Raw genomic sequence first — 21,756 nt, 5'->3', positions numbered from 1 at the left:
ACTGCAAGGTTGCCAGTTCGAACCCGGGCTCCCCCAGAGTTGGTGTCGAAGTGTCCTTGAGCAAGACACTGAAACCCTAATTGCTCCTGATTTGCTGGTTGGTGCCTTGCATGGTTTCCATCAGTGTATGAAGGTTTGTGTATGTAATGCACAATCTATGTAAAGCACCTTGCGCACAACTCAATACAAAGAATGTTGAGTGGACGACCCAATAAAGCACTACACTTGTCTACAAGAGGTCCAGCTTGTTCAATTCATAATAACATTTAGAGACGTACAAATTGTACAATTATACACTTCAATATAGCCAAAAAACAGGAAAATCTTAATAAAGGAGGTAAAAAGGGGAAATAAATGACATTGTTTTCTTACTTATTGGAGATGCAGGAGTGGTGAACCAGAATGCTGAAAGAGAAAATGAAAATGGAAATGTATCCAAATGCATGCAACTGAAAGTTTTGGAAACAAACAGTTAAACTTTTTCTATAGGTAGGCCTATAATCATTTAGACTCCAGTTTACTTCTTCTAAATTTGTAACAAACGGTTACTTGGGAGTCATGGGAATTTAACAAATCTTTGGCACAGATACGAGACTGCCAACTGGCATGACAGATTTTCATTGTTCACCTGGCTGTGGCACTTTCACTTCACCTCACCACACCACACCCATCTGCCAGATAGTGGTTTAACCATAGCGGTTCAATGACGTCAGACAAAGTCAGAAAGCATCACACCTTCCATGACTTTGTCTGACTCCGTGCATTCGTTTCTCACCTAATCCCTTGTGATGACTACAGTGCATCTGCTGGTGATTCACTTTTGGCAGTCACACAGATAACACACGTTAGAAGATGTCCAGTCACCACTTTACTGTAAGCCTCCGCTTCCACAACAGACTGGAAATGTAACTATTTAAAAGGGGTCAGACCAGACGGTATCAACTTATCAAAACATATTTAGCTGTACTGTATGCACCCACTAATGGGTCAGTGCATATCACATAAGTTGTATACTTACGGTACAATGTTTATAACACCAACTTCAGCATGGTATGCATGTGCTGCTGAGAAGTGATATGATATAGCACCGACGAAGGTCTTAGGACGAAAACATTTGCTTTTTAATTGCACTTTTAGCACAGAGCACTTTATGAGCATGATAAAATAAAAGAGAAAATATTTTCTTAAGTCAGGAGTCTTACTTCTATTTTCTATACGGTGAGCGAGTCTTTCTGTCAAAGTGTCCCTGCTGAGAAGTGAGTCATGAGTGAAAAATGTATTGGCTACTGACCAACATCACAACTGTAACCAGTCAGCATAAAATGGCTGTTTTAAAATACCAAGTTTCTTCCCCTCTTCAATGCATCTTCAAATTGCATGAAGGAAGTATAAATAAAGTCTCAAACTACGGTACTGCAACAACAGTCGCACAGCTGGATATAATTTTGCTTCCATTCTTTGTCCCACACAGATTGATGACTGGTCCCATATAACCAACCAACAGACCTCTCAGGTGCAATGAAACACTGCCTTCTAATGGTGAAAAGGTATCACAACAATTAGATTTAGAATACACTGTACACAACGATGATGGAAAAAACCTGTGTGTGTATAGAGTGTAGCCTGCCATATTTGGGGACAGAATAGTCCCCAAATATGGCCTATATCATGTCAGGAATGTTGTATAATTGAAATGTACTGCATTCCATATGGTTAGGTTTGGGGTTAAGATGAAGGAGAATAATAATTATATTATTCTCCTATTGACATGAGTCAATTTACATTGACTCTAAGTCAATGTAAATTCCACAAAAGTCCACCAAGTGTGTGCGCGTACTCGCGTGTGTGTGCATGCGTGTGTGTGTGTGCATGCGCTCATTGGATTTGTTCACCTCGGAGACATGGATTTGAGTTGAATGTAATAGCGGAACAGTCAAAAAAGCAAACGCACAGTAACAGCGAGTATACATTATTTATTATTGCATTTAATCTCCTTCACAATCATCTCCATATATTTTCAAACAGGAATGAAAATAACAAGAGGTATTTTTAAACTGACTTCTCCTAGCCTGATAAATAAGACAAATTTTTAAATTTTTAAGATGAATCAGGAATAATTATTAAAAACATAATAATTAAGATATTGTAGAATCTGTTTTACAGTCACATTTGACCAAGTCATCTATTACAAATAGGCAACGCATTCCAAACTTTTTCATTACGGCACATATTAATAAAATAAATCAGATATTTTGTTAATAGAAGAATGGCTCACATGACTAAAGGAGTAGTTCACCCAAATAAATATATACTATTTTATATCAATTACACATCCCATGAAGCCTTGAATTAATTGAGATTTTGTCGCATTCCTAAGCCAATCATTTAGTGACTGGCAGAGTTTCCGGTAGGAGACTCAATGGACTCTTTGAGGTGTCTGTAATTGATAGAAAATAAGTAACTTTTTGGGTGAACTCTTTTTTTAAGTTACATAATCGTTAATACAAGATACAGTGTATGGAGTCGTTGGACTTGAAAACTAGATTCATCACTGGAGTCACTGCACTTGATTGATAAAGAGTTTCTAGTGCATTGCCATTACTATGCTTTGGGTTGTGGTGCACAAGAGTGCAGATTGTCTCCCTGACATACAGTACAAAAATAAAACTGCCGCACTGCAATTCAAAGAACATCAAGATGATAAAATGCCAATGGAGTAGTTCAGCTGAATATGGCCGAAGTAGTTCAGCCTGAGATTTGAAATAAGACACAGAGGGTTGATCCAATTCATTTAAAAAAGGACCCATTCTTCAAATGCTATTCAGTGATTAATTCAATAGAGGTACTGCCACTAAAAACCACCGGTAGAAATGCTGCAGTCCACAGCATTTCTATTGTTCATTTTTCCCTGAGGCTGGGATGAAAGGGTTGATTACTAATGATTAAAGTAAATAATAAAGCATGAGTAGCAAGTATACATACAGGGCCATAGCTGAATTGGTAGAGAGGCTGAGAAGGTCCTGGCTTCTGCTCCCTGCAGACACAGTATTAATAGAACCCACTGCTCCTAATAGTTAGGATGGGTAAATGCAAAGGATACATTTCATGCATGTAGAAATGTATAGTGACAAGTGTATCCCACAGGAGTGGTTAGTAAATTGAATTCGTATTCTTATTATACAAGCAAATGCACAAAAACAGTCTGGAATTGGAGGTTACATGTGCAGATCTTGCCATCACTCCCAACATGCATCAGTAAGTTACTTGATTATTGCTATCCTATGCGACGATAAGCAGCACCATTACATGCAAGCTGAGGTGGGAAGGCCTACTGTGATGAACACGAATCGATAAGAAAGTATACATGATATTAAAGACGTGAATACAGTAGGATTTGAGGTTGAGTTGTGCATCACTCTATCATTTGCAACAACATGCTTAAAAGCTAATGTAACTTTCCTCTTCTACCCCGGATTTGAACCCGGTTTCCTGCGCTGACATTTTTTCCATTGAGCTAATAGTTTGCCTGCTTGCTCAGGGGATAAATTGAATTGAATGTTGAAAATTCTTGTCAAATCCTGTGGCCAAGTGAGACATGACCTTTGACACAAAATACAACCACGAATTTTGTATGTTGTAAAACGTTAGATTATTTCTCCGACATGTGTGGACTCACATCCACTGTCGATAGTCTGTACATATCCATTCGTGACGGATGCATAATGCCCATATTAGTATATTCTCTCCATTCTGTCCTGTGTTTCTTTGGTGCTGCTATGTAACACAGGGATCAATAAAGGTCTATCTATTTTAGACGATAAAAAGGAAGCGAAGAAACTAAAAGAAATAAGTGGTCCCCCGCCACTCTAATTGGTGGAATGCAAACTGGACCCAAGAAGCTTTAAACTTCCCCATCATTAAAAGGGAAAAACAAACTGGTTTATCACATAATAGAAAGCACATAAGAGCAAGTGCATAGATGTACAAACTATTGTATGTCTAACAAAAGTAAAACATGAAGTATAAACGCATCTTATGTGTCCTGCACAACTTTCAGAAATGTCCCCTTGGTTTGCCTCCGGTTTGAAATGTCTCATGCAGAAAAACACAATCAAAAGCACTTCAAGACTTCTGATCAGTTCAGAAGTTTGTCAAACCTTCACGTTAGCCCACGTCGCTCAGTTTACATTGGGCTACCACAAGCTATTCCTCTGGGTCAAAGGTCCCAGGCTCCAGTTCAGTGTCCAGTGCGCTATGCTGCTGGGGGTCGAGGGGCCGCGCCAGTGGAAATCCCCGCAGTTTCTCCTGCAGGCTGCCCACAGCAAGCCTCATCTGGTCCTCGGCCCCTTGCAGAGACTTCACCTCCATAGTATAGAAGATGTACAGCAGAAAAGTGGTCAGCAGGATTGCAAAGCACAGTGCCCCCAGCAGGTAGAAGGAGGCACGGGGGAAAGGTTGCTCTGCTCCAAGGGCCAACCAGGGCACGGCTGCAATGGCCAGCTCAAGGAGGAGGAGGGCTAGTCCCATCACTCCAGTGCGGGCCGCCGTGTAGCGCATTCCTTCAGCGCAGTGCAAGCCTACCTTGACTTCTGTGCGGGCCTCTGTCACAATATCAACCAACTCAGCCAACTTCCCTAATGGCATAAGCGGAAAAAGGGGGGGTGGGGAATAAATGGATCACTGAGAGATCTTGAAGAAAACAAACTTAAAGCTATGTTTCACACCGAACACAGAATAGATAAACTTAATCTAACATAGGAACCAGCACAGATGTGATTAATGAAACGGTCGTCTCTCACCAATCACAGAGTGGTTAGGAATGGTCAGGTGTTGATTTAATGTGGTGGCTGCAATCAATCATCAATTGAATATTATTTACATCCATAAGTATTCATGTTTCAGAGTACCCAGTGCGGTAAATGTGGGCACCGGGAAACTTGAGAACAATGCAGATCGGGGGAATGATGCCAGTTGGGAATGCATGCAATACATCTACATACATAATTGTACATGTCTTCGAGTACCCACTACCTTATGACTGATCAACTAAATATCAGGATATGGGTATTCCTGTCATGAGAACTGGGAAAGCCCTGCCCCTGTAATCTGTTACCCCAATTGAATATGACATAGTCAATGTTTGTTTTTACAAAATATTCCAGTCAATTCTCTATATATCATATCATACTATAATTCAGTCAATGTCTGTCTGTCTGAATGTCTGAGTGTCTGTCTGTCAGAAACACCGGAGTATCTCCTCACCGCCTGCACCAATCGACGCTCCCACTTTTCACACAGGCATTGACCATAATAATATGGAGGTCTTAACGAAGCCCTTTTTAAATTATAAATGAATAATGAATTTATTAGTGAATAAAGAATGCGAAAACTCACCCAGGGTGCAGTACCCCGGGTTAGTATATATAGTATATATATAGTATTATATAGAGTATAGTTTGCCGCAAGTCCATGCTGACAAACATTTGATGTGAGATATGATGGGGCGGTGGTGGCTCAGGGGTAGAGTGGCTGGATGGTAACCGCAAGGTTGCCAGTTCGAACCCGGGCTCCCCCAGAGTTAAGTGTCAAAGTGTCCTTGAGCAAGACACTGAACCCCTAATTACTCCTGATGTGCAGGTTGGTTTCCGCCGCCATCAGTGTATGAATGTGTGTGTGAATGTAATGCACAATCTATGTAAAGCACCTTGGATAAAGGCGCTATATACAGTAGATGCACCATTTTCCATTGATGATCGTTATATGGGCTATAATCACGGCAAATTGACAGATTAGTAAATTAAATCTATTTATTTGCATTGAAATGACTGTACGTTACCTTTTGCAAAAATACACCCTTGACCAATGTTGCTTTCTGTCTATTTCATAAACTCAGGCTATGAGGAAATGTATCCCTCCATCTATATGCTTATGCAACATGACAATGGCCCTTTGAGGTCTTGCAATAACAGCTATGTGGAAGTGGCACTTCAAATGCCAGTGTGAACAACAATATTTGGAATAAATACTGCACCGTCTGTAAATTATCTCTTTATAAATGTTTTGAGTTCACAGTATGCAATTGAAGAGCCTTTCAGCAGACCTATTTATTAAGAGAAGTGATCAACAATACTGATGTGGATTCTGTGGTGGAAGAGATGTGATATGCATCTGTAGGCTTGGTGCAGTATGGATTTGTAAAAGAAGAATATGCCAATTTAATGTTGCTAAACGCTACAGTATACTGTTGTTGTTGCTGCTGTTCTGTGTTGGTAGGCTTGGTTATAGCTATAGCTGCTCACCTACTGAACATGCCATCTAGCCATTTTGTTAGGAATCGAGATTAAACTAAGATTCCAAGTACGAAGTAACAATGAAAATAGATGGACATGAAACTTTTTGATTTCAGAGAATACCAGGTCCTAGAAGGAGGAATCAAACTTCTGAGCCTCTCACTGTGGTTGGCGCATTCACCCGGCAGAGCCACCAGGGGCTCCCCTAGTGCCTTTACTAAATGATAAAACACAGATAGCCATAAAAAAGGTACCTGCAGTGCAATCAGGTTCCATTTCTCTCTGGCCATCTCCAGCCTGGCTGACGGTCCCTGGCTGCTCCAGTCTCAGCTCTGCAGTCAGGGCCTCGTGGTCAGAGTATGGGAACGGGTGGTCAGGGACCGAGCCTTTGGTAGTGGACAAGGACTCACACTGAACGTCCACCTTGGATGCTCCCTGGTCATCGCAAAATGTAGGAGAATCCTATTTAGCAGTGCTTCCACGTTGAGGCGTTACATCACAATGCTACATGATGTTACAATGTTACATCATGGTATAATATGACTAGACAAATATAATAATAATAAACTTTATTTGTATAGCACCTTTCATACATAAATGCAACTCAAAGTGCGTCACAGGGCAGAGCATAAAAATAGCAATAAAACACAGGCAAGCAGTTTGAAAGATAAAACAATGGTAAAGAGCATACAAAATAAAAGCATAAAATCATAAATGGATGAAAAACAAAGCACACAGTAAATTAGTCAGAATAGAGAACTCAACTAAATCTAAAACTAAAACTCAACTAAAAGCAAGAGTAAAAATACATACAAATCACTCCTCATACCTTGAACAAGATGTAATCGATCCGCATTCCCTTCTCAAATGGGACAATCTCTTTCTTGCTAATGAAAGGGTTATCTGCTATTAGAGTCAACCCATCCTCGCATCCCTGCAACAGAAGTTCCAAACATTTTAGATGCCACCTGTTGATGAAATACTTTCACGACATGGCACAGATACACTGTAAATGATTTACATTGATTCTTGTGTCTCTTTACATCAAACTTAGCAGTCTCTACATAAGAGTCCCGTAGACTTGTGTAGGTCCTTAGTAGTCTGGTGCCCAGGTCTTGAGGGTGCATGTTGAGATCCCCACCAAGAATCACCATATCTGCTCCACCAGAGGTATGGCTAATAAACCAGGCAAAATTGGAAAGCAACAGAATGGTGGTTAGGAGCATTTGCTGTGTTTAAAAATACTTTTGTGGAACTAAGTGAGCACTATAAATCACTCCGTTTTGTCCAGGAACTGGCAACATTAGAGATTTTACTGTGTTTATAACATGCAAGAAAACATTAAAATGTAACCACCTAAAAACCTATATAATTAATTGGCCTTACTTTTCTACCTCAAATCTCATTGCCAAAAGATAGTTTTACTAAATGTTCGACCCAGAATAGGGTCACAAGGGTTCATGTGCTTAAAAAAGGACCATAGTGGTGGTCTGGCATATTAAGTTATGACTTGATTACAAATGTAAATGCCTGTGATGTATTAGCCATGCAGTTCTGTTAAGCCAACATTGACTTAATTATTCAGGAAAGTTCAATGGCATTTTAATAACTTTGCACAACATGTAAAACAAACATACACAGCTATGTTATCTACAACTCTGGCAATTATCAGCTAAATGTTTATGTACGTTATAAGGCTGTTGAGTAGAAAATGATGTGTTTAGATGGTCTGGTCTGTAAAGCAGTGGTTCTGCGGGCCCCAACAAAATTAGGTGACAAAATTCTTGTATGGAGTCCCTGGCACAAAAGCCATTCAGATAGGAGCAGGTCTGCAGCAAAATACATATTACAATGTTTGAGAAGCGTTGCTTTAAAGACCCCCCTACCGGATGAACTGTTGCAGCTCCCAGGCCTGGACCACTCTGTGAGGTAGATAGGAGTCCTTCTCTCTACAGTACTCTGCATGCAACTAAAGACAACACACACAAGAATACCCACGGCATCATCAATACCTACTGTATACACTGCATGTGTGTATAGGGCCGTCACTATCATGACATTGCAGTTGACAATTGTCTTACAAATAATTTATATGATTTATTAATTCATGATTTCTAAGCATTGAACAGAGGAAAGTAATAAATATAAATGAAAAGCCTATTTCTGTTTGCTTTTTAGACTTTGCAAACACTAAGTGCAGAGCTATGACAAATGTATTACATTTACTTACTTCTATTACAAACCAACTTTTGCCCCAAATGCCCCAAATAGTGATGCCATGTTGACCGTGGTTAGATAAATTACACTGTCTTCACTTCCTCAGGCATCTCGTTTCATTTCAGCCATGACGGAATAATACACAGGCATGCAAACAGGCCCAAGGTGAAAAAGGTGACAGTGTGCGGGGCCAACGCTGTGCCGCGGGCAAAACCGCGGCGCAAATCTTTTAAGCGTTTATCGGTACTAAACCCACTTTGGGGGGGGGGGGGGGGGTGTCATGGGGGACAGTATATACTACACTGTACTGTACTAGCCCTCCTCCCGGCCTGTGTGTCTGTGTGTTAGGCTGTGCAACAGTGACACTTGGTGGTGAACAAATGCTATAACGCTATGTTTCGTGCTCGGACACAGCCAGGGACCCAGGGACACAGCCAGGGACAGACCCAGTGACACAGGGGCAGCCAGGGACAGACCCAGTGACACAGGGACAGCCAGGGACAGGGACACAGCCAGGGACACATCCAGGGACAGACCCAGTGACACAGGGACAGCCAGGGACAGACCCAGTGACACAGGGACAGCCAGGGACAGACCCAGTGACACAGCCAGGGACACATCCAGGGACAGACCCAGTGACACAGGGACAGCCAGGGACAGACCCAGTGACACAGGGACAGCCAGGGACAGACCCAGTGACACAGGGACACAGCCAGGGACACAGCCAGGGACAGCCAGGGACAGACCCAGTGACACAGGGACACAGCCAGGGACAGACCCAGTGACACAGGGACAGCCAGGGACAGACCCAGTGACACAGGGACACAGCCAGGGACACAGCCAGGGACAGCCAGGGACAGACCCAGTGACACAGGGACACAGCCAGGGACAGACCCAGTGACACAGGGACAGCGAGGGACAGACCCAGTGACACAGGGACAGCCAGGGACAGACCCAGTGACACAGGGACACAGCCAGGGACACAGCCAGGGACAGACCCAGTGACACAGGGACACAGCCAGGGACACAGCCAGGGACAGCCAGGGACAGACCCAGTGACACAGGGACAGCCAGGGACAGACCTAGTGACACAGGGACAGCCAGGGACAGACCTAGTGACACAGGGACAGCCAGGGACAGACCCAATGACACAGTGACACAGCCAGGGACAGACCCAGTGACACAGGCACACAGCCAGGAACAGACCCAGTGACACAGGGACACAGGGACACCGCCAGGGACACAGGGACCCAGCCAGGGACAGACACAGGGACACATACTGTAGCTGTCTATAGTGTGGTTGAGTGGCTGCACCACTCAAAAATGACAGATGATTATTTACTAAATCAGTACAAATCTAGTCAGTATTGAGCAAGATGTTAACATTCATGTCCTGATAGTCATAGAACAATTAATTTACTCCAACAGGAGCACTAGCCCCTCGAGGAGCACTAGCCCCTCCTATATTCAGTAGATTTGTGTCCTAAATGCCATTGACAATGAATGAATTGTCATATATCGGCTATTTTTGTCCTACACAATCCTACACATTCATTGTCACAAAAATGACAATGAATGGATGATGTATGATGATAAGGGTCACTTCACACAGGTGTGATTTAAAGAAACACTTTTCACTCTTCACATCATGTAAAATAGAAAATTATATTCACTGGCAAAATAATGAATTATAATACAAATAAAATGTTTTGGGATGGTTTAGTCAACAGGGTCAGTTTACTTCATTATTTTAGCCTTAGTCAATTTAAGACATGTAGAGTAACATCCTCTCCTTATTCAACAGTTGAGCTGCATGTTTTCGTTTTTAATATATCCATTTAGTATAAGCCCTGGCACGCACGCACGCACGCACGCACGCACACACACACACACACACACACACACACACACACACACACACACACACACACACACACACACACACACACACACACACACACACACACACACACACACACACACACACACACACACACACACACACACACACACACACACACACACACACACACACACACACACACACACACACACACGCGTGCTTTATTTATTTACTCATACGCATGCATGCACACACACGAGCACACAGACAGACACACACACACACACACACACAGCGAGAGAAACTGACGCCGGCGCGTCCACACCACAGACAGTATAACGCAAAGTGCTAACGTTGCTAATGCTAACTGTAGCAGCTAAACTAATGGATCGACTGGCGAGTCACAGACAGTGTGTCAAAATTCATGCCGAGTCCACACAAACAGGTTTTTTTTCCGCGGAGCGACCAGCGGCTGCGCACATCATGCCGCCCAGATGCAAGCAGAAATATCGCTCAGAATCATTAGTGACTCACGAGAGTAGTCTGTCAGATAATTCTCCGGGCAGCGAGCTCGGGCTCCACAGACCCCCTCACCCCCCCCAAACATTTTTTTAACGGATTTGCATGAATCACACAGGTCCTATATTTGGGATAAAAACGGCGATTTTCGCCGAAAAGCTACACTTTTGCATGTCTGAATACAAGTTAGATGGTGTGCCGGTTATTCTATTTTATCTTAACATGTGCTCTATCAACACACCCGTGCCTGAGCTGATAAGGTGTGCAAAAGTTGAAAGTGGATAAAAAGAATGTCGGCAACGACATGGAAATAGGGCAGAGCTTTCTGTTCTTCATCCGGCTGTTTTTGAGGGGCGCCATTCCCTCCAATGCCTGGCTTTCGGAAATTACATATGGCAGCCAAGTCTATGGACTTTTAATGTTTGTTTAGGGAACTTTAAACAAGCAGAGTACAATGTTTGTATAAAGACGTGGTGCACCCCTGACTTCACACGAGTGTGATTTTCATACAGATAATTGCAATTATCTCAAATGATGTGTGTGTGCAAGATGGGTTCATGGGTTTCATAGACAAGCTTACATGAGTCACATAGACATGTGCCTTCAGACTGCCTATGTTTAAGATGGCCATTCCAACAGCTTTACCTCCAAACCAGTCTCCTTGATGGACCTGTGGAATGGGGAAAAACAGAAACTTTAGGATAATTTATAAAACATTGCACCAGTAACGGTGCCATAGTGTGTCACAGGCACAGCAACATTTGCAGACAAATTGCCCATGTATCATTTGGTGTGGTCTGCAAAACTTTACTGGTCACAAGATCTCCAAAACACATTTATTTTATTCTTTAAATTATTTTTTTAGCTAGAAATCAAATGTCTCCGTACTTACCATGTATGGGTAGCCATTAAGTGAGTAACGGTAAAGAAAGGCATCATGGATCCTATGTTTGGAGAATATCGCTAGTCCGCTCCCGATGACTCCACTTGTGGAGGAAAACAATGTGGATATGAGGTTTGCATGCATTTATAACCACGTACATACTAGGCTGAATTTACCAGCAATGTGATCAATGCACAAGATGAAGAACATTATCATCTCTCATAATAAATTAATAGTTATATACTCAGTTTTCAGTGTAATGATATGGTACAGTATTTCCAAGCTATACAATAAATGATCTAGTGCAAACATTAATAGTCCAAAAAGAAAACCTATACAATTATGCCAAATATGAAATATATTTGTGAGCCGCCAAAAATATGTAAGAACTTGGCGTTAGAAGTTTCTTCAAGTTTATTTTGTTTTTCCTTGGTTTCCAAACAGTGGGTCCATTTGTAGGTCACTCACGGACCAATTTTTATGGGTCACGTCTCGGGTAAACATCCCATTTTCTTTTCCTACATTTTTTTATATATATATATATATATATATATATATATATTTATTTTTTAGATTTTTTTCAAACAAACAAACAAATCTAAGAAATTCCATAGATTAAAACAATAATAATTAAGAAGTAGTGAAAATAGCTTGTGACACTTGTAGATTTGCAATTTTCACTAGTTTGGGTCCGCGGGACAATGTCTAATCTCTCTTTGGGTCTCGACCTGAAAAGTTTGGGAACCACTGTTCTAAAGGGATTACAAAAGCAGGTCCTTTGATTAATCCCAGTCTTGTGCTTTGGTATGGAGGTCAAGACAGCATTAAGTAGCAAAATATAGAGAAAATCCTTTGTGTAGTACCGTAGTAGCTAATCCACCTCTTTTGAGACTTGACTTCAATGTGAGATATGTTTCTAAGACAAAGTAATTGACAAGCAGTTAGAAGGCTTTGACACCGAGACAATGTATTAGGTTTCACAAAGTTACATGATTTGTATTAATGACTTCTTTGCAGACTTTCATCAAAGGCACGGAATAAAGCTCTAAATGCACTGGCTAAAACAGTTTATCTAAATACCTTTTGAAGTAATGAGAGTGGGCATGGCTGCTTGCAAGCTTCTTTTTCAGAGAGACAAAGTCTGTCTCGCTCCATACCTGGGGAAAAAGGTATTATGGCACACAGTCAGAATTATTTTGCTGCACACAAGAAAACAAACATAGAAAACTATATTTTCTTCTCTTCTCTATTACAGCTACAGTCCGGCCCACTATTTTTCTAAACCAGTTCAATTCCTGCATCTTTTTGCATGCTTCAAAACCTGACTGCCCAAACACATTTCATCTGACCTTTAAAGATGCCATAAGCATTTTTGTATTCAGACAGCCAGCAATGGGTAGAACGCTCCCAAAAAAACTTTAGTCTGTGACATATCTAGGGGCCGCAATCTGCATTCAAAGATTTTCCTAGAAGCTTTGTCATTGGTCGATTTGCCTGTCTACTTCCTGATTGGTTAGTCATTGCGAACAGGTTTCTTTTCAACTAATGACAAAGCTTCTAGGAACATCTTTGAATGCAGATTGCGGCCCCTAGATGAGTCAGACTACATTTTTCTTAAAATGTTGACATATAATTGCTTATAGCAGCTTTTAAGGGAACTGATCAAACATGGATAACATACATTGACGTATAATCACAAAAATCTCTTAGAGTCTATGACTTAGTTGAGGCATATTTTTAGCTACAACACCACAACATAAATACTTCAGCACATACTTAGCAAACCTCCCTGCTGTGACTGAGTGACGGAGTGAAAGTAATTTACGAAAAGGTCTGAGAGAGTGATTCAGCGAGTAACACGTGCTCATTTTCCACCGACCTCCTGCAGTAAGACAATATCATGCTGTTCCCTGGACAACAGATCGCCAATCATGACATAGCGCTGTGGACAGTGTTTACTGAAGTAACGGATTCCCCTGTAAAACACAAGATAGGGCAGCATTACATTACCGTGTCAAATAACATTATTGGATGGAAGAAAGAAAGAAAGAAACAGTACAAAACAAATGTGCTCACCAGCAGTTCAGTGAGAAGACCCGGAGCCTGACAGTGTCTCTGCTAGCCATAGTGGCGTGGGACTAGATCAGTAATGTTGGTGATAATATAGTAGCAGAAGGGCTTGTAGTTTGGTTCCGTATGCTGCAGGTTCCGGGCACTGGACTGCAAATCTCAAGGGATCTGGGACAGATCTGAGAGAGAAAGAAAGAAGAAAAAGACGATCCAAGCTGAGCACTCAAGCGCAAGAGCAGAGAAATTAAAAACCTTTATTCCATAAAAGCCGACTTGTTTCGACCTCTCAGTCTTTTTCACTGATGGTCTTCATCACCGATTCTTGCCCTGATGATTAAATCATCAGGTGATTATTTATTAAATCATCGGGGCAAGTGCAAGAACTGGAGCAACAAATCTATATATATTCACGTGGTGTTACCAGTGATGTGAGTGAACAGGCAATTGATAACTATGGTTACCACAGACCCAAAACCTGCAAGTGTGTGTGTGTGTGTGTGTGTGTGTGTGTGTGTGTGTGTGTGTGTGTGTGTGTGTGTGTGCATGGTTACTCACTGATTGTGTGGTATGTACACAGTCCCCACTCCAGCTAAATATATGCACTTTGGTCTAGTGAATCTATCACCTGATCATGGCAGCAGAAGTAACGTTTGTGGTGAACAAACAAATCTAAGAAATTCCATAGATAAAAACAATAATAATTAAGAAGTAGTGAAAATAGCTTGTGACGTTTGTAGATTTGCTATTTTCACTAGTTTGGACGTTTGGGTCCCAAGCTTTGCAAAGCCACGTATAAAAAAAAGGTTTATTTTTGAGTTCTACATTGACCTGGATGCAATCTGATGAGTAGAGGAAGGGACATAAAAGGGATGAATGCAGAAATGACAGATGCATAACTGCCATTCAGATACATGTGAACACACACACACACACACACACACACACACACACACACACACAAGTGGTGGATGTGCTGGTAGGCAAGGTATGAAATGCAGACCAAGGAAAACCTCCCTTAGAAGAAGGGACCGTGTCAGGTGCTTAAGTGCTTTGTATGCAAAGCACCTGACGAAGCCTACACTGCGAAACACGTCGTGCAATAAAACAGCATAAAGCAAATGTAATCTTGTCCGAGCATCTCTGGAGTGTGCGGTCCCTTCCTCTTCTAAGGGAAGTTTTCCTTGGTCTGCATATATATATATATATAATACAGGTATACATACATCTTCATGTCAGATCTCATAGAACACAGTCATTGATAACATGACAGGTTAAACATGGACAAAGACATGCCATAGAAGGAGACAAAAAACGGTAAACATCCCTGTGAAATTTTTCCATTCAGCACCAAAAAGTGCAACTCAAGCAGTAAGCGGAAAGAACAGGCCTATAGAAGCTCACCACAAACAAGAGGCTGGTGAGGCTGCGTGCATTGGAGCATAAAGGGGCACCAATACACTTGATCAGAGTCATGGCTTTGCAAATATTGTCATACTTTTACAAAAGTATGATGGTAGAAATATGGTCAACGTTGATATTAAATAGCTGTGCCCAACAATTCATGGCAGCAGAAGTAACGTTTGTGGTGAAGTGGCAGGATGCGTGTGTGTTTTTCATGTTTTTCCAGTATTAAATACAAATTGCCTACATCACTGCACAAATTGGTGGTTTATTTAACAGTTATTCCAGCAGGGCTATGGCTTATCTTCTTCAAAAGTTAATACAGTATCATTGTTTCTGTTCTATTATATGTGTTTTTAGTTACACACTTAGTTAGACAGGCATTACTGATGATGAATATACAAAATCACACCTGTGTGAAGTGACTCGTATTCATCATACATGATATCACATTCCGGGCTCAACCAATCAAATTATTCCGGCCAATCACAATTTGCACCTTCACTTAAAGCTGGACATATATTTTGTGAAAGCCCCCCTGCAATAGCACAACAATAGTAACAGTATTTGATCAGATCTGCAATCCGCATTGCCCAGCCCTAATCCCCCTGAAGTGCATTGACCCTGCTGTGGCCAAGTGTTTATTACTGAACAGAGGACAGTGCATGGCGGCATCACACCCACTCTATTTTAATAGCAGTGCCATACTGCCATTACACACTGGCTTTAAGCCAAGAGAGCGCTGACATACCGTAGCTACACCCAGTGAAAAGAGGAAATGTAGCAAGAATTAAAGGGTAATGTGTGAGGGAATCTTTTCAATATGTTAATGTGGGTTAAGTCACTGGGTAAACAGTGTGACAGACAGTTGTGGGGGGGGGGGGGGGGGGGGCATTGTCTGTAATCCTTTTATATTTATCAATTAAACTGAACATGTTATCAAATTATCCGACATCCGTGGCAGCAATGGTCCCATGTCATGTATTATTACATAACAGGGGGGGGGGGTTCTGCAGCTTCTGCTACATGATTACCAGCTTAAAGCCCCATTTCTACTGGCATGGCACCGCTGGCATTAATTAATTAATTAATTAGTGCGTGCGTCAGTGTGACAGAAGAGCTGATAGCCAGTGGAAGCACGAAATAACCAATGCAATATAATATTATTATCGATGACGAAACGTGCCAACATCATGAGGACAATGAGGCTAGAAAGATAGATATTTTATACCACTCTAATTTAATGCACAGTTTTTGCACACAATAACAATTACACACGTCACTGTTTGGAACCTCACCCTCCAGTCCTAGCCCCACAAGTCAGAACCCAATGGTACTGAAGTTTCTGACATTTTTGAGACCCAGTGGGTCAGCCCGGTTCGGCACGATAGATTGGGCTGACCCAGGGGGTTCCGAGAGGGGCTACCTCCAGTCCAAATGTTTGACCCAAAAGTGGATGCATCTCTGGTACAACGATGCAACGTTCAAATATTTCCTCGGTCGACTAACACATTACGGAGCCCCGGGAGTGGCTTTATACCACCTTCATTGTTGTAGTTAATTTTACAACTTCAGTATTTTAACGTTAGTTTAATTTAACGAACTGGCAACTACTGTAATGAAATAGTTAAGTCGGCTGCTTGTTGCCCAAGTTAAGTTACATACCTTGCAGAACCGCCGGGTTTAGATGCTTGCCTTGTTCATCTAATCGGAATGGTAACCGTGAATGATTGTAGCTTTCCTATTAATCCAAGACGCTGCTACCAGTTAGCGGGTTACAAGTATAAACGACATGGAAATGCATAGCAGCGTACTCTTTTAGCATAGCACGCCACACCAGTAGTGTTTAATTTCAAGCCCTGCTGCGTTTTTCCGACTTCATTCTTCCTCCTCGCCGAAGACCACGTGAGACAACCCAGGCGCGTAGGATGCTGGGAGATGTTGTTCTTTTAGATGAGATCATTGGTAACCAACTTTTTCAAGCCATGGGCACCTTTATATTGCAATGTGAATGTGTAAAACAATGTGTTCCAAAAACCACCATGAGTAGGCTATTAAAGACATTATTATTTACTTTTGAAATTTATGACAGACTATTTATTTGGCACGAAATGAGGGGCGCGGCGTCTGGACTGCACTGGCGCATAGATGGCCCAGGCTTCTGCTGTACGCCTTCCCTCCATTGACCCCAATTGACCCTAATCATCCCCACAACTGTCAGTGATTCTGATGGTCATTGCTGGAGGAGATGATGCCTCTATACGGTCAGACGTGGCCCCTCCGAGGCTACTGTTATGCAGGGACGGTCTGGTGTCTCGGGCGAGGCGAGATATATCATCCCCATTCGGAGCACTTGGTTCTATGGGTCTGGTTCATGACAGGATGGACGTGAGCACTCTGTCCACAATGTCTAATGTCTTGGGTACAAAAGCCTAAACCCGGCTTGTGTACCCAAGAACCCTCTACGTTTCACCCTCCTCTTGGCTCACAGCATTCGCTTTGCCAGGGCGTGAGTACTGTACGTATATTGAAAGGTGACAAAGGTCTAAGACTGAAGTCTGACTATAGTAATTTGTCTCATATGGGCCAAGCAGTATGCTGGGAAACTCATAAAACAAAGGCTTTCCTATTGGATAGTGGAGGCCATACAACCATACTCTAGCAGGGGGCTGCCAGCTGACAGAGGGGCTGTGTGCACATTAGAGGCCTACTAGAGAGATATCTACGGTACTATCCTCCTGGGCCCCTTTTAAAGGGATATTCAGGATATCTGTGCAGCAGCAAGCTGGTCTTCACCTTCTGACCTTCGCCAGATTGTATTGCTGCTTTTTATGTGAAAATAAATAACAAAGGACAAAACAAATTTAGAAACACGTTTAATATATTTTCTGGGGGGTGGGGAATGGCCCCAAAGGCACAATGCGTCTTTTATTGTTAGATACATTTGTTTGATTACATATTACAATCCCTATTTTGAAGATAACAGAAAATATAAAATTGCAATGCACAACAGTAACCAAGGCAATAGTAAACCACCTTTTAACAAAAAAAAAAAAAAAACTTGCCCACACCATTCTGAATAATGATACATTAGATATCTCATAATCAATATCAACGCAATCACACATTTTCAGTGAAGCATATGGCATACACTGAAAGTCCAAAAAAGGAACAGAATCCAAACAAAGCACATTAATAATGATAAAAAAAGTCTGTATAAAAGGCAAAATGTTAAACTGATAAAGGAGTGTTATTGTATCTAGCTTCCGAAATTTGACATTCAAAGCTCGGTGCAATTAATCACCGTACAATGTCTGATGATGTATGAAGTTTTGTGACAAAACTTTGTCCAGTGAATAACAGAGCAGTCTCGTGAGATCCATGGGATGACTGTTATCTTGTCTTTAGTATAAAGTCCAATACTTTCATTTCCGTTGCAATGGTGAATCAATAAGTCACCAATAACCCACCCAACCCTCCCGCCATTCTTTTTAAAACCCTATAAATAACAATCAATTGTCACACTCCACAGCACAGAGCACAGATAGCTCTTTCAAGGCAAATTGTTTTGTAATGTTCAAAATAATTTCATGGGCCTCATATTGTCTTACAAGGCAGTGTACAAATTTGAATATATTTACGTAAGCTGATTGAGTACTCTTACTCTAGAACACAGACTAATGAAGTCAATTTATTTGACTTCCTAACCTACACTTGAACTTAAAAAAATAAATTAAACTAAAAATACTGATCACCTTTCAACATTTAACCGAGCATATATGGTCTCTGTGCTGTAACATTAATTACAAATATAAACATAAGTCCCCCAAATACTCCTATGTAACACATATTCCTGTAGCATCCACCAACTCACAGTACTGAAACAAATCATTTCAATTAGGCTACATATCTCAAGGCAGAAAGTAAGAACTGTTGTTGCCTCACCTCTTCTTGATATTTTAAGTGCACCAATGCACACGTCTTCTAACAGAGGAAATACAACAGGGTGTACTGATGTACTCAGTCTGTACTGTAAGAATAGGACAGCCCTGGCTGGCTATACATTAGGCTTGGCAACAGGCATCCCAAGTGTCATAAATCAGTTATAGATAAATTATTGTAAGACCTGATAATCAATGTGAAAACACATGATGGAGCAGAGACATGATGCATGATATGGTAACACAATCAATCTTCTTTCTGTATGCTTGCAATGTAAAACTTGAGGCCTTTTTTTTGTACATTAGGCTACATGAAAAACAAGCAATTATCTCATCCCGCTGTGTGCCCAGATAAAGAATAAAAAATACACCTCAAACATCTAAATCTGAGAGAAAATGCATAGTCATATTCCGGTTCCAATTCATTGACAAAACAAATATATGTCCAACTTCTTTCTGTTCATCTAAAAACAAGAGGTAGTAATAAGACAATCCAAAGTGGCAGGCAATGCAAATCTTTGGAGAAAAAAAGGCACTTGCTATCTTGACGTACCAAACTGTAACAACTCCACTTGTCTCTGGGTCTCCTCTTCCATGGTCCTTGTGTCTGTATCCTCCCATTCTAATATGCACTTAACCACTGAAGCCGTATTTCAAAAAGAGCAAAAACAGCCTATCTGCACCCTCGCACTGCATCACACTGCAACGAGATGTGTTGTGAGCTTGTAGATTATCTATTTTTGCTATTGTTGAAATCATTCACAATTTCACATATAACATGCCCAAAATAGGGATGCGAGGTTGAAAGTGGTTAAACCTGATTTTCTGCTTCTGCAACAAGTCAACATATTTTTTTAATTTATTTTTTTCAGTTGAACATGTTATTTTTGTTGACCAATTCATTGTGTTGCCAAAGCATGAATCATAATTTAATCATATCACTCATAGCGATATGAGAGAATGGTATAATATCTTCACAACCCTGGACACCTTCTCATTCCCTCACTGAACACATCTCAAAATGCATCTATTGTCCTTTGCAAAACTGGCCCGCTTCATCTAAAGTGTATATGCATGGCAAGTTGGCTGTTGGCAAAATCATGACTTCTTCAATTTTCTTTCCTTGTCAGTTCATCCTTTTTTTTCTGATGTAGAAGATTTAAAATGTATCCATGTTTAAAATGTGTCCATGTTAGTGTGGTCTAACATTGTTTCAATGTTCTTTCCTGGATAGTTGAGCAGTCTGAAGAGAGATTGTGTCACGCTTTGTCAGGCTTTTCCCAAATGTCCCTGAAGGGCTTAGTCTTTAACAAGTCTATAGACATGATACTGGGCTCCATGTTCACTGGTGGAAACCTCAAACACAAAAGCTATACATAACAAGGTCTCCTGGGTGTCACGGTTTGTCACCACCTGGAAGATAAACACAAACAATTTTGTCAAATGTTGTGACATTGCATTCAAACAAGTACCAAGCCCTACTATTGTTATAGCCTAAACCAGTTACCTGGAGAATAGTGAAGTTTTCAAGAACACTATTCATCATGTACTTTTCAGGCAAGTGCTTGAGCTTGTGGATGAAGTTGATCATGTACTCGCACATAGGAGAGCGGTGGATCCTGTACACACACTTTCCTCCTTCCATCCGAGCATATTCGGTCTGAAACGTGTAAAAGAGTGTCTGTGAGGTGTTTCAGGTTATAACAACTTGCACTGAGAAGAGAATAAAGAAACAATCATCAATAGTCTTACCTCAACTTTTTCGACTACCTGCTTGCCAAATGAGCAGACTTTGGTTGAAACAGTGATAGTCATGTTCTCAGCACTGCTGTATTGGCTGCTGACACCATAAAAAGAACCAGGGCCGTCCTGCATCCCACTGCTATTCAGGTCAGCCTGGTCAAGGATAAACATTTGATCACACATTTCAGACAGGACATCGCACGAAATTACATAATAGGCTCATTCATTGTTATAACACGGCAATAGGATTGGTTTTGTAGGACTAGGTCTGGTTTTATGGCTCACCATTGCATATATGTGCCCAGACTGAGTTCAGGACTAATATAATCCACCAATGTAACATAAAAGATGATCTAAGCAGGTGGAGCTAGGGAATCGGTAGTCTTACGTGGCCAGACAATCAGACAGCTCCGCCTAATACCGATCATCTGGGGAAATCTAAATTCCGTGCTGGGGTTGAACAGGCAAAATCTCTGCTAACAAACCTATGCCCAGTGACCACACAATCTTGATACGGTTCCAATTTGAAGGACCATCTTAAAGACTTTGCATTGGTTCTGCAATGCTGTTCTAATGGTTAGTTCTAGGCCCTACAAGGAATTTAGTCACCAGATGTATCGGTAGGCAGAGATCTCTGATCATCAACGTATCTGTATTTTAGGAATACTCACCCAGAATTTGACTAAGAAGAAGGCATTCTGAGGACCTTTCTCATATAGCTCTTTGAGCCCACCCTTCTTCTCAGGGAACTTATCATAGATCTGTCGAATGTCCACAGCCTCCAGGAGTGGGTCACTGTAGGAGGGGTTTGTTTGCCCAATGTGGACAAACAGATGTTTGCTGTACTGC

General features: G+C 41.4%; 2 protein-coding genes across 5 annotated transcripts in view; both read right to left on the bottom strand.

Annotated features, from left to right (window-relative positions):
* Positions 1 to 1,963: 1,963 nt before the first annotated feature.
* Positions 1,964 to 17,105, bottom strand: smpd2b (sphingomyelin phosphodiesterase 2b). Of its 2 annotated transcripts, none has more exons than XM_080787101.1 (11): positions 16,889 to 17,105; positions 13,829 to 14,001; positions 13,632 to 13,728; positions 12,833 to 12,909; positions 11,762 to 11,855; positions 11,450 to 11,539; positions 8,177 to 8,259; positions 7,334 to 7,466; positions 7,120 to 7,224; positions 6,545 to 6,725; positions 1,964 to 4,634 (listed from the first exon to the last, which is right to left on the bottom strand). In XM_080787101.1, exons 2-11 carry the CDS (start codon positions 13,876 to 13,878, stop codon positions 4,204 to 4,206), a joined length of 1,341 nt encoding a protein of 446 aa, XP_080643227.1. In that variant the 5' UTR covers positions 13,879 to 14,001; positions 16,889 to 17,105; the 3' UTR covers positions 1,964 to 4,203. The 2 variants fall into 2 exon arrangements, with proteins under 2 accessions (XP_080643227.1, XP_080643228.1); XM_080787102.1 differs by lacking the exon at positions 16,889 to 17,105 and adding an exon at positions 14,075 to 14,115.
* Positions 17,106 to 18,084: 979 nt separating this feature from the next.
* Positions 18,085 to 21,756, bottom strand: part of tead3b (TEA domain family member 3 b) — a 36,067-nt gene continuing 32,395 nt past the window's right edge. For all 3 annotated transcript variants that reach the window (XM_080785065.1, XM_080785066.1, XM_080785067.1), the window contains 4 exons: positions 21,579 to 21,752; positions 20,917 to 21,060; positions 20,672 to 20,824; positions 18,085 to 20,577 (listed from right to left, as the gene is read on the bottom strand). In XM_080785065.1, coding sequence (XP_080641191.1) covers positions 20,464 to 20,577; positions 20,672 to 20,824; positions 20,917 to 21,060; positions 21,579 to 21,752 — 585 coding nt within the window. In that variant the 3' untranslated portion in view covers positions 18,085 to 20,463. The remainder of the gene's footprint in view (positions 20,578 to 20,671; positions 20,825 to 20,916; positions 21,061 to 21,578; positions 21,753 to 21,756) is intronic.

This window comes from Protomyctophum bolini (assembly GCF_963924005.1).
Source record: "Protomyctophum bolini genome assembly, chromosome: 2".
NCBI lineage: Eukaryota > Metazoa > Chordata > Actinopteri > Myctophiformes > Myctophidae > Protomyctophum > Protomyctophum bolini.
The sequence above is the reverse complement of the archived record's forward strand: the minus strand, read 5'-3'. Positions and strand labels throughout refer to the sequence as shown.